The sequence below is a fragment of the Musca vetustissima genome, unplaced genomic scaffold (assembly GCF_032173495.1).
Source record: "Musca vetustissima isolate MV318-11 ecotype Yass unplaced genomic scaffold, APGP_CSIRO_Mvet_v1 utg72530, whole genome shotgun sequence".
NCBI lineage: Eukaryota > Metazoa > Arthropoda > Insecta > Diptera > Muscidae > Musca > Musca vetustissima.
Genome location: NW_026876239.1, coordinates 888 through 15,627, shown reverse-complemented (window position 1 = coordinate 15,627; position 14,740 = coordinate 888). Strand labels below are relative to the sequence as shown.

Sequence of the window (14,740 nt, the reverse complement as noted above, 5' to 3'; positions counted from 1 at the left end):
TAAAGTTTTGCATTTTCATCATAAAGTTTTTAATCTTTGTCATGCAGTAAATTACCATGACATTTTTATACCCTTCACCACACTGTGGTACAGGGTATTATGTCTTTGTGCATATGTTTGTAACAGGCAAAAGGAAACGAGATAGACACATGGTTCCTTTGGAGAATATGCAGAGAATCACTTTCTAAGTCGATTTATGCATGTCCGTCCGTCCGTCTGTCTGTCCATGTTAAATTGTAAACAAAGTACAGGTCGCATTTATAATCCGAATTTGATGAAATTTGGCATATGTCACTTATTCGGCCCAAGGACGAAACCTATTGAAATTGGGAAAAATCGGTTCAGATTTAGATATAACTCCCATATATATATATTTAACCGATTTAATGTAAACGGTCCGTATACATCTTTCAATTTGCACGAAATTTGGTACAGCCTAGTCATTTAGGTCTAGAATGATGTCTGCCAAGTTTCGTGAAAATCGGTCCAGATTTAGATATAGCTCCCATATATAGTTTCTTCCGATTTCATGTAAATGGTGCATCAATGTCCCTATATATCTTTCGATTTGCACCAAATTTGGCATAACGCACTGAATTGAGTATAGAATTATGTCTGCCAAGTTTCGTGAAAATCGGTCCAGATGTAGATATAGCTCCCATATATAGTTTCTTCCGATTTCATGTAAATGGTGATCCAAAGTCTCTATCTATCTTTGGATTTGCACCAAATTTGGCATAACGCACTGAATTGAGTCTAGAATTATGTCTGCCAAGTTTCGAGAAAATCGGTCCAGATTTAGATATAGCTCTCTTTTATTATAGACTTATTTTAAGTAATTGACGCACCAAGAAACCAATATGCTGATAGGAACAAAACGTTCTGAAATTAGTATAACCTAGCCTGTGACAAGTATGTTTGAAATCGCTTAATATTTGGATAGAGCTTCCATATATATTTTCGCCAGATTTCAAGTAAATTGGGCATCAAACTCCTCATGTCAGATTGACATCAAATTTTGCACAACTTACAAAATTGAGCATCGAATTACGTAGTTGCGTTTTCTAGAAGTACAGAAATAGCCCAACGGATGACCTATTTATATTTGTTTGAAGTCGATTTACATACTTTATGGATAGATCTAGGTAGATTCACATTTAAATAAATATCACATATTTTATTTCATCCAATTTCATGTTAATAGTCCTGTTAATATACCCATAGTGATGAAGGGTATCATATAGTCGGCCCCGTCCGACTTTACTCTTTTCTTACTGGTTTTATTTTGAATACTCACCTTGTAGTGATATAAAAAGTTCGGTAAGCTACATTGTGGATCTAAAATTCATTTGAATTCGTTATGAAATGTAGAGTAAGAACTAGAATTTCATTTGCAATATATTAAGTAGCATGGGTTATTGTAAGTATTCCCCACTCCCCTCCCCCCCCCCCCCATCCCCCTTTTGATGATGACCATTCCTAACTGACATTTAGTGCAATAAATGTCAACTGCATTCAAAATTTATGATGTTCAGGATATTACCCCCAAATCAGTTACGCCGCCACTCACAAGAAATAAAAACTACACCAATATTCAGAAAACACATTTAAGAGTCATTAATAAAAAAGCTCACTGCTCACATCTGACAATAGCAATGCGATCTTGTAAATCATGATTGTTGCTTCATATGCAATAACAAAATATAATACATTTCTCTTTTTGTTTCTTTTCTCCCCTAGTTCTGGCCATAAAACTGCCACTTCAAACACGGCTAAAATTGAGCTAACGACTTCTTCAAATCATTCATCAACAACAACGGCCCCAGCAAGCAACACACAACCTTCCTCAACGCCACCTCCACTGACATCAGCATCTGAACCACCACCACCAAAAGCCTCAAACGCCACATCCACATCAAGCGCCACCACAACAGTCTCAACATGTACCACCTCCTTAAATGACAACATGCCGCCAGAGCAACAGCATCAAACCGAACAGCAACAGCAATCGCCGAGTCTTGTAACATTTACGATTTTAATTGCCATCGAAAAGTCGCAACACCTGTGCGTAATCGATTTAATTAGCCAAAGTTTAAGACTCCTTACACGACACATTGCTCACAGCCATATATTGGCGGTTTGTCTCGATACGGGTCTAATCCAGTCGCCGAAAATCGTAAATAGCAACGAAGTTGCAACAACAAATGATGACGTAAAAACGTCTGACATTAAGAGTGACAAAACATCGGCGACAACAACGGCAGCAACTGCAACAACAACAGCAACAATCGATACAAATGGCAATTGGCGTTGTCAGAAGGTAAGTTACTGTTGTATAATTTTTTTAGGGAATTGTATACATCTTGTATAAGGATACATTCACAGGAGGTGCGCTGTGCCCCCCATCCTGGAGTAAAAAATAAAAATATATTATTGGTCAGAGTAAAACTCTTTCGAGTTGGACACATCCGTGTAACTGTTGAAATCGCAGTAGATCTCATAAAATTTAAGAATGCACTTACAATAGTGTATAGGATTTACCAATCCACGTTTTGGAATATGCAGATCGCTCACATATGGTAGTACCATTTTTCGATATTTTGAGGCTTGTAGCCGCATTTTCCAAACGAAAATACTTTAAGTTGTCTTTTCGGGGTTTTGGAGGCTGCACTATATCTGCGCAGAAAATTATGATCATTGGTCCATATTCCCATATAAAGGTCTCTCCCAATTTTCGGTATTTTGAGCATTGTAGCCGCATTTTCCAACCGAAAAAGCTTAAATTTTGCATTTCGGTGTTTTGGAGGCTGGCACACGTCAGCGCAGTAAGTGATCATTATCACCATGGTGGTATGGTGGTAAAAAGTTCGATCGGGGCGTACTTAACCAATTTTTACTTCATATGTGGAGGGTGTAAACCATCTACCGCTCGATTTTAGTTATTTTGATGGATAGGAGTTCATTTTCCAACCGAAGTGGCTGTAATTTTGCATTCCAAGATTTTTTCGTAAACGACTTATTCGAAGGCAATATACAATATATTATAAAGTTCGAACATAGAGCTCCTAAGAAGGTCCCAACACATTTTAGCCATTTTTTATGATTCTAGGCACATTTTCCAATCTATGTGACTGTAAGTTAGCAGTTCGGGTTTTTGGCAGAAAATTTGCAATGTAGTTCCACGTTCTGACATAGTATCCATACCAAATTTTGCAACATCTGTTTATGTGATTTGGTATTTCGATGTCTTGGAGGATTAAAAACATCGGTTCTTTCTGGCCGAACTATTTATACCCTTCATCATGTGGTGTAATCCGAAATGCTAGATTATATCCAATTCGGTTCGAAAATGCGCAAACACCTTCAATTTATGGAAAATTGTGCGAGTCCGTTATATGGAGAGTAAGAAAAATCATATCGAAGTTTTCTGCAAATATGTTTCTAACCCTCCAAGAATTTGGAATGACAAATTACAGTGGATCAAATTATTAACACCATTAGCTTCAAATGAAATTTACAAAACGGTGACTTTTTCTACATGTAATCGCCTCAGAATCCTGCGATATGTGGCTGTGACAGAATTTATGCATGTCCGGCAGATCGCATTTATTATCCGAATAAGATGAAATTTGGCACAGATCATTTATTTGGCCCAGGGACGAACCCTATTGAAATTGGGAAAAATCGGTTCAGATTTAGATATAGTTCCCATATATATGTTCGTCCGATTTTTCACAAATGGTGCACCAAAGAGTAAAACTTAGGCCTAATGCCACGAAATTTTACACAACGTACCAAGTTTTATTGAAATCTGTTCAGATTTAGATATAGCTCCCATATATATATTCGTCCGATTTATCGAAATGGTGCACCAATAAGTCAAATTTAGGCCTAATGCCACGAAATTTTGCACAACGTACCGAAGTTAGGATAGACTAATGTGTACCAACTTTTATTGAAATCCGTTCAGATTTAGATATAGCCCCATATATATGTTCGTCCGATTTTTCGCAAATGGTGCACCAAAGATTTAAAGTGTATCCGATTGGCACAACATTATGCGCAACGTATCGAAATGGGTCTGGGTTAACCATTATATGGAGGCTTCCGGAAAAAGTAGACCGATATTAATAATTTGTAGTGGGGACATTTGGTACGTGGACCGATAAAGCTCATCTTCGGACCTGCAGACATGAGATAACATTATGCAAAATTTTGGCGATCTATCTCAATTCGTTTAGACGCTAGAGTGATTATAACAGAAAGACGGACCTGCATAAATCGTCATAGAATTTTACGGTGATCAAGAAAATTTATACTTTATACAAATACACCCGGTTATTGATCGTTGGGTTATGTCGGTTCACATATAGACACAAATCACATATTTAACTTAGTCGGATTTCATGTCAATGGTCCTTCAAAAAATCCAAGGTCTGTAAGGATGTATTTCTTGAATGTAGCCAGAGTGGTAAAGAGTATCATATAGTCGGCCCCGTCCGACTTTATTACTTTCCTAACTGGTTAGCAATTACGTTTATTTTCCTATAGAACTATATCGTCATTATATCGCGCTTGCATAATTTAGACAATTTAGTATTCCATAAACGAATTGTTAATTCACTATTTAATTGGAAATAATGTACATTTTTGTATCGGCTCTTTGTGTTCTGTATTTGGTTGCAGCTACTGCTGTTATTGGTGGCAGATAGCCTGCAGTGCAGTGGCCAGAAGAGTTCATTAAAGTTAATGGTGTTAGGAAAAAAGCTTTTTTTGTCCATGCATACATCCAAAGTAACACATTTGACTGAAATGGTCTTTAAATGGAAGTCAAATGTAGAAATGTGATATGACATCGTGTAATCATGATGTTTGTGAGGAAGTTATGTCTTAATTTATCTATAAAGTTATTTAATTAAAAACCCAAAGTTCAGATTGATTCTGTAGGAATGGATTAGACTGTATAAATCAGATAAGTTAAGAACTATAAGAACATATCCCTCATTTGCTGTAAGACTGGCATAAATTAAAAAATCGTGATTTTTGAGTTATTGTTGCAGAATTGTTCCCTATATCAGACTTCATGTTATGTACAAAATTCAGATGAATACAGGGTGCGCAAAAATTCGCTCGCGAATGGTTCAAAAAGTATTTTGTTCGTTTTATGCTCATTTTACGAATGAATTTATGGCGATAAATTCTTTACCAAACGAGCATTCGCCAAAGAATGTTCGCACACACATAACAAAAGAGTGACAGCACACAACAACGATCGTTCGTTTCGTTTGGTGGTTGAAATTCTGACATTCTCTCACGAATGAAAACAAACATTCCCGGATTCTCGCGAATGCTCAAAACGGCAACAACAATAACAACAAACGTTCGTGAACTCAATAGTTGTTGGGCATGTGTTTTGTTATTCCACACACTTTCTGCTACACACACATTCTTTCGTTTGTTTCTGTGTTTATTTTTTATACCCTCCACCATAGTATGGAGAGTATATTAATTTTGTTTTTCCGTTTGTAACACATCGAAATAATCATTTCCGACCCTATAAAGTATATATATTCTTGATCAGCGTAAAATTCTATGACGATATAGTCATGTCCGTCTGTCTGTTGTAATCACGATATCTGCCGAAGGAATTGAGATAGGGAGCTGAAATTTTGCATAGAGTCGTCCTTTGTCTGTAGGCAGGTCAAGTTCGAAGATGGGATATAAGTACCCCCCAATATTCGGTATTTTGGGGTTCTTGAGCACGTTTTTCCAAATATCTCCACAAGAAATTATAAATATAGGTCCACTTTTTTTGGTAGCCCCCATATAACGGTACCTCCTAATTTTTAGTATTTTGGTGGTTTTGGTCCACCGAATTGGCTGTAATTTAGTATTTTGAGTTCTAAATAGGCTCCAAATCACTCCACAAAAAATTATGAATATAGGTCAATTTTTTCTGGTAGCCCCCATATAAGTGTACCCCCAATTTTCGGTATTTTGGGGTTCTTGAGCGCGTTTTCAACCGAATTCGCTGAAATTTGGTATATTGGGTTCTTATTGGGTACCAAATATCTCCACTAAAAATTATAAATATAAGTCAATTTTTTCTGTTAGCCCCCATATAAAGGTACCCCCAAATTTCGGCATTTGGAGGTTCTTGAGCGCGTTTTTCAACCGAAATCACAAAAATTTGGTATTTTGTAGCCGTATATGGAAACAAATCTCCCTACCAAAATTATTAATAGTCAATCCCTTTTAGGCGTAGTCCCCATATAACCCCATTTTTTATATTAATATAATTATCTGATTTTTCCGCGTTTTGGGTTTGGTTCTAACACTCTGTTGTAATCATTTCACCTGCGAAGGATATCGAGATAAAAAACTAGAACGTACGGTTCGATAATGAACTATATGTGAACTATTGCCCGCATTTAGGCTTAGCCGTAACCCCTGTGTGGGAGGTACCAGAAGGCATGGACCGATATTCCCCAAATTCGGACTTCAATTAAGTTTGGAAGACAATAAGATGGGATGAAATCAAATTTTTCTGAAACGGATTTGGTCCCAAGAAACATGGGGTCTAGAACCAATATTTCGATGAGGCACATTTTCACCGTGTGAAAGTGTATACACACTAATTAGCCAAAAGGCTGAGGGTATAATTTTCTATTAAAATTATTGTTTACATAATCGGTTTGTAGAAATGTCGGTATAGGTCCATTTTTTGGTATGTTCCCTATATTTTTATTTCAAGTACCTGCCAGTATATCTATGGTGAAGGGTATCCAAAGTTCGGCCTGGCCGAACTTAAAGCTTTTTCACTTGTTTATGATTGTTTTTAACAGTGCTCGCCATCATTCGCGAACATTTGTTTTCTGAGTTTTGAGAATGTTCTTCAGCAACAAATGCTTGCGAAAAATGAATCGACGACGCTTGCAGCGAAATTTTATTGTTCGTGAATTTTTCGTACAATGCGAAGATTCGCGAGAGAATGCAAATTCTTGTTCATTCTTTTTAACTTTATCATTCGCGATAAATTGAAAACATTCAAATTCTCGCCCGTGAGCATTCGTGAGAAAGAGTGTATTTTAATCATTCTTCGCACCCTGAATGAATATCTTGGTGCTTGAGAAGCTGTAGAAGTTCTTCTGTTCCTTGTAAGGTGTGAGTCGATTGAAGACAAAACACATTTTCTACAAACTCGATTTTTGCATTAAATACGCGATATATATTTAAACGTATATTTTATATTGTATACATGTGAAGGTAAATAATACCCCACCTTATCTAAGCATGTTCACATTCTGATCAAAGTTCAACATAAATGTTTGAAAAGGTCGCTTAACTATTTCATTACAACATCAATCAGTTTACAATTATCTGTTCTATGTTCTGTTTTAATAGAAATTCTTGTGGAATTTTTCCACGATGTTAATTCGAATATTTCAACGTTCGTGCACCAGCCAGCCAACCGAAACCAAAACCAATCCAATAACAATCAATAACTAAACATTTAAAAAAACTTTGATCGGCAAATGACATTAGTGTCACTCATTTAACAGCATTTCAAATTGAAATCGTGTCTGTTGATTGATCAGTCAGTCTGCCAGTCAGCAAGTAGCTGCTGCTGTTGGTTATAAAATGTCAATAAACATAAACGAGCATGCACTGAAATATGAACACAGAAGTAGATTAATGATATTATTGTTCACAGTTCTTTAGGTTAATGAAAAAGAAACACCTATTGTGTGTTACTTTTGGATAAAAAGGTTCCCAGCTCAGTTCTTGGAGTTTTTTTTGGTACTCTAAAATAGTTAAATTGCGATTAAATAAAAATTAACAACATGAGGTTAGATTTATATCTGCCATTTATTCAAATTGGTTCTCATGGATTTAAATACATAACAAAAGAGTGATAAAGAAGATGTCAATGGTATTTCCGAAAAAAATCTACACAATCCACAATGGACAGAACGACATGTTTTTGAGGCAAAAACCAGTAAGGAAAGTTCAAAAATCGGACGGGGCCGATTATATGATACCCTTCACCATTTTGGGTACCTACAAGAGATGTTAATAACTACAATATCCTGTAGATAGAATATATATAGAATCGAGCGAAATTTAATGTGTTATCCACATAGATATTTGAACCAGATGAAAAGTAAAATTACGTATGGGAGCTATATATAAACACATGGACCTAATTGAGCACCATTTGTTTTTGTTATCACTCTATATTCAATTTAATATCCTCTGCCAAATTTCGTGTAAATCGAACAAACATAGGCCCTCCTGGGTGTAATTTACATAAAATCGAACGAAACCAGTAAGGAAAGTTGTAAAGTCGGACGGGCCGACTATATGATACCCTTCACCACTTTGGGAATATTCAACAGATTAATTCTAACAGATGTCCGTCAGTAAAAAATGTCGTTCTGCAACCCAAACTAAATTTTTAATTTGGTCAGATATAGAGTTGCTATAGATATAGTATATATATATAACACACATCATTCAAGACCTAATTCATTACGCTGTGCCAAATTTCGTGCAAATCGAAAGATATATAGGGTATTCGGTGGACCATTTACATTAAATCGGACGAAAATATATATGAGAGGTATATCTAAATCTGGACCGATTTTCAGGAAACATGGCAAATTTCGTGCAAATCGAAAGATATATGGGGACTTTGGTACACCATTTACATTAAATCGGACGAAAATATATATAGGAGCTATATCTAAATATGGACCGATTTTCATGAAACTTAACACACATCATTATGGACCTAATTCAGTACTATATGCCAAATTTCGTGCAAATCAAAAAATATATAGGCACTTTGGTGCACCATTTACCTTAAATCGGACGTAACTATATATGGGAGCTATATCTAAATCTGAACCGAAATTGGCACATATTATTCTGGAACTAATTCAGTACGCTATGCCAAATTTCGTGCAACTCGAAACATATATAGGGACTTTGGTGGCCCATTTACCTAAAATCGGACGAAAATATATATGGGAGCTATATCTAAATATGGATCGATTTTCATGAAACTTAACACACATCATTATGGACCTAATTCAGTACTATATGCCAAATTTCGTGCAAATCTAAAAATATATGGGCACTTTGGTGCACCATTTACCTTAAATCGGACGAAACTATATATGGGAGATATATCTAAATCTGAACCGATTTTCTCGAAAATTGGCACATATTATTCTGGAACTAATTCAGTACGCTATGCCAAATTTCGTGCAAATCGAAACATATATAGGGACTTTGGTGGCCCATTTACCTAAAATCGGACGAAAATATATATGGGAGCTATATCTAAATCTGGACCGATTTTCAGGAAACTTAACACACATCTTTCTAGACCTAATTCAGTACACTGTGCAAAATTTCGTGTAAATTGAGAGATGTATTGGGATTTTGGTGCACCAATTACCCTAAATCGGACGAAACTATATATGGGAGCTATATCTAAATCTGAACCGATTTCTCGACAATTGGCACACATTATTATGGAACTAATTCGGTACGCTATGCCAAATTTCGTGCAAATCGAAACATATATAGGGACTTTGTTTCCCCATTTACCTTAAATCGGACGAAAATATATATGGGAGCTATATCTAAATCTGAACCGATTTTTCCCAATTTCAATAGGGTTCATCCCTGGGCCAAATAAATGATAATAATTGCGACCTGTACTTTGTTTACAATTTAACATGGACAGACAGACGGACGGACGGACATGCGTAAATCGACTCAGAAAGTAATTCTATGCATATTCTCAAAAGGAACCATGGGTCTATATATCGATTCCTTTTGCCTGTTACAAACATATGCACAAATACATAATACCCTGTACCACAGTGTGGTGAAGGGTATAAAAATTACGATATAAATACAAAATCCAAAATTCGTGTGTGAGCTATGTCAAAACATGGACCTACATTCATAATTTTCTGTATAGATGTATGCCAGCATCCATATACATCTGTGTCAATTTACAGTCAATTCGGCGAGAAAAAAAGGTGGACAAAACCTTCAAAATACAGAAAATGGGCGGGATTTTTATATTTCAAACATGAATCTATATCGAAAATAATCTAGAAATATGCGTGTTTTTTGACTTTCAAAAATCCGAAATGCCAGTTTACGGCTAAATATTTAAATATGCCGAAAATGCCCAGAAACCAATTTACACACGTTTTGGTGGGGAATCCCGACTAAATCCGTCAAAATACCGAATATGTAAAAAATATTGATATGGGGGCTAAATATTTTTTTCAACCTCCATGAACCCAGAATGCTACATTACAGCCACTTTAATGGGAAAATGTGGCTAAAGCAGTCCCGATGATTTTTGCAAACATGCTGTTTATCCCTCCAAGAACTGCCTAATTACGGCCTATGGCTTTAACATAAGCGAATGTCGAATCTATGCTTCAAAATTATAATTATTGATAACACTGAGACACAGCATCGAGGTCATGGTTTAGGGGATTCCTTATGGGAAATGAAAGACTTTGGCGAGTATACTAAGAACCCTGAACGAAAAATTCGCCATAAGTTAAGTTTGTGAGCTATAGCCTGAATTCTTGTCTTTGTGCATATGTTTGTAACAGGCAAAAGGAAACGTGATAGACACATGGTTCCTTTTGAGAATATGCATAGAATCACGTTCTAAATCGATTTATGCATGCCCGTCCGTCCGTCTGTCTGTCTGTCGATGTTAAATTGTAAACAAAGTACAGGTCGCATTTACGATCCGAATTGGATGAAATTTGGCATAGATCGCGTATTCGGCCCAAGGACGAACCCTATTGAAATTGGGAAAAATCGGTTCAGATTTAGATATAGCTCCCATATATATATATTTAACCGATTTAATGTAAACGGTTCCTATATATAATTCGATTTGCACGAAATTTGGTACAGCCTAATCATTTAGGTCTAGAATGATGTCTGCCAAGTTTCGTGAAAATCGGTTCAGATTTAGATATAGCTCCCATATATAGTTTCGTCCGATTTCATGTAAATGGTGCACCAAAGTCCCTATATATCCTTCGATTTGCACGAAATTTGGTATAACGTACTGAATTGAGCCTAGAGTGATGTCCGACAAATTTTGAGAAAATCGGTCCAGATTCAGATATAGCTCCCATATATTGTTTCGTTCCATTTCATGTAAATGGTGCCCCAAAGTCCCTATATATCTTTAGATTTGCACGAAATTTGGCATAACGTACTGAATTGAGCCTAGAATGATGTCTGCCAAGTTTGGAGAAAATCGGTCCAGATTTAGATATAGCTCCCATATATAGTTTCGTCCGATTTCATATAAATGGTGCACCAAAGTCCACATATATCTTGCGATTTGCACGAAATTTGGCACAACGTACTGAATTGAGTCTAGAATGATGTCTGCCAAGTTTCGTGGAAATCGGTCCAGATTTAGATATAGCTCCCATATATATTTTCGTCCGATTTAAAGTAAATGGTGCACCAAAGTTTCTGCATATCTTTCGACTTGCACGAAATTTGGCATAACGTACTGAATTGAGCCTGGAGTGATATCTGCCTTGTTTCGTGAAAATCGATCCAGATTTAGATATAGCTCCCATGTATAGTCTCGTCTTCATGTAAATGGTGCACCAAATGGTCCTTCGATTTGCACGAAATTTGGCATAACATACTGAATTGAGCCTAGAGTGATGTCTGTCAAGTTTCGTGAAAATCGGTCAAGATTTAGATATAGCTCCCATATATAGTCTCGTCCGATTTAATGTAAATGGTGCACCAAAGTCCACATATACCTTTCGATATGTACGAAATTTGACATAGCGTACTGAATTTAGTCCAGAGTGATGTGTGACAAGGTTCGTGAAATCGGTTGAGATGTAGATACAGCTCCCTTTTAAGTAATTGACACACCAAGGAATCAGTAGGATAGGAACAAAACGTACTGAAATTAGTATATCCTAACCTGTGACAAGTTGCGTTGGAATCGGTTCATATTTGGATATAGCTTCCATATATATTTTCGTCCGATTTAAAGTAAATGGTGCATTAAACTCCTCATGTTTGTCAGATTGTCTGAAATGTTGCTGAAAGTGAGCATAGAATTACGTAGATCTAGGTAGATTCACATTTAGTTATATATCACATATTTTATTTCATCCAGTTTCATGTTAATAGTCCTGTTTAATATACCCATAGTGGTGAAGGGTATCATATAGTCGGCCCCGTCCGACTTTACTACTTTCCTTACTGGTTTTTTTATCATTGTTTGCCGCTATTCCATATTATTTTTGAGACAAATCGAATGTTTTCAGACAAATCGAATGAGGAATATTTTCCTTTTATCCCAGAACCCTGTGCATCCTTTTCGTCCTTAGTTTCTTGAACTGTAATCTAAACACCACAAGATGTGTGTGTTTGTGTGTGTGGTGATATGTATATGCATATCACTTGGAAGCTAAAAATGTTGCTAATCAATATGATTAACAGTATTTAGAGATCCGGACTTGTCCTCCGCGATTATTAGACTTGGACCATTATTTATTATTTCAAGCTGAATCTATTTTCTCATATATTTTTTTTCCATTGAAACCGAATTATTTCACTGCCCTCGTAAATAGGTTAACCGCTTTATATGCCTAGACATACAAACATACATGCATATAATTTCCATGGTATACCGATAAATATACATAAATCTACTTTTTTTGGCTTTGTTCTAAGAAATTTAATTTCCTTTCGTTATAAGTGTTAACATTTTTCTATTTTTATTTTCGTTATATTACAGACACATACCGACACACCACACTCAACACTTACCTACATTGGTGTCGATGAAGTTACAGCACATGTGGCAGCCACTGAAATACCCAGTGGACGTCTGGGAGGTTTACATCAGCATGACGCACGAAAATGGCGTGAATTTTTCCTTCACTACGAACCGTTCTATCAGCAGTGTACGGGTGCAGCACAACGTCTGGTGGCAGCCTTAAATGATATACGCTTAGCCGACCTGCAAGGTCTGCCAACCAGGCGTCAATTGTATGCCCAACATCGGGCATTGAGTCGTGCCCTGATGGATTCTGAATTACATAATTTGCGCAAGCGTAGTGCGACAACAATGGTACGTCTACAGGAATTGGCCAACACTATCAACAGCAACAATAACAGTAGTGGCATTTACAACAACGGCAACAACAACAACACAAATAAACTTAACAGTTATTGCAGTCTAAAGAGTAAGGGAAATTTAGTTGGTAGCTATTATGGAGCTGCCAATGGTGGCGCTGGTACCCTCAATCGCAATAAGCTCATGTTTAGTACAAGCAGTAGTTATAGCTTTAATTATCAAGGCAACCAAAATAATAAAAATAACAACAACAACAACAATTCGATTAGTCACAATGTTGCGGGAGCACCAACAACAGCCATAACCAAATCTTACCAACCACTAACATCTTCTTCGCCATCATCAACGTCATCGTCGTTGTCCTCCTCAACTGCCACAAATCCCAAGTCCTGCATTTATACAGCCACGTCGTCCATTAACCCAACAACAACTAGTCGTTTAAGCGCCACAACTGCCAGCACCATAAGCGGCCTAATGAATTATTGCGTTGGTGGCGGTGCTAGTGGTCCATCTCAGCCCATCGCCAGTAACATCGATGTTGCAATCCGTCTCCAAAAGGTAACATTGCTGTTCAATGAAATTGATCGTGCCGCCAAGCGATTGGAACAGCTCACGGAACAACGTCGCGAACATTTGCGCGAATTAACACGGCAACGTGCTCTTGAAGATGAAATTAATGAGGTAAGTCCACCATTAAGTTGTAACAGTAGTAGGACTTAGTAGTAGTTGCATTACATTGTCACACGCTGTGATGCTGGCCGGGATGATGATCAAGATGATGTATGTCCAAATGCCAGCCGGTCCTAAAGTCTTGCACAAAATCACAGTTTGTCTTGTCATCTTAACAAAGATGATTGATCCTAAAAATTCATTTTCACTTTTTTCTTTAATAGAAAATCGATTAGTTTGAACTACTGGTGTAAGTCCATCAGAAGGTCAGTAAAATTTTTATTTTTTTTTTTTTTTTTTTTTTTTTGCATTACAATTAATTACACCGTGCAACAAAAAAATCCTTTTGGACATTAAAGCCCTTGGAGAGTAAGATTAGACCCCTAAGGGAGAAATACGCCATAGTTCAAGTTTTTGAGTTCTGAAATGGCATTTCTTCAATCAAATCGAATGGCAAATGTAAAACATATCATTCATCTATCACGAGTCCTTGAGCGCATTTTTCGTCCTTATTTTCTTGATACCTCAAGGCGAGATTTTTTTGACCTACAATATCACTCATAAGAGCTATACAAAAAATCAATATTCCTATGTTTTCATCGTCCTTTACCCGACCCAAATTACAAACACTTCTGTTGGCAAATGCGATTCTCTGTCGATTTAGCCATGTCCGTCTATCTATCTGTTGATATCACGATAGAGATCGCAATATTTAACATAGAGCATTGAAATATTTAACTGGCATTGGTATTACTCCTAGGATGTTTGCATAGCTTCCATATAATGGTACCGACCAATTTTCGGTGTTTTGAAGGTTTAAATCTCTTTTTCCAACTAAAAATGCTTTGATAACTGACATTTCCCTCATATGAAGCCCCCCAAATTTTCGGTACT

The 14,740-nt window shown here is 36.6% G+C and overlaps 1 protein-coding gene across 1 annotated transcript; it reads left to right on the top strand.

Annotated features, from left to right (window-relative positions):
- Positions 1-1,740: 1,740 nt before the first annotated feature.
- LOC133338799 (probable serine/threonine-protein kinase nek3) lies at positions 1,741-13,858 on the top strand (the record flags this gene model as incomplete). The annotated part of the gene is made up of 2 exons (XM_061546905.1): positions 1,741-2,320; positions 12,836-13,858. Coding segments are annotated over 2 exons (1,603 nt in total), but the record flags the coding sequence as incomplete, so codon positions are not given.
- Between the last annotated feature and the right edge of the window lie 882 nt (positions 13,859-14,740).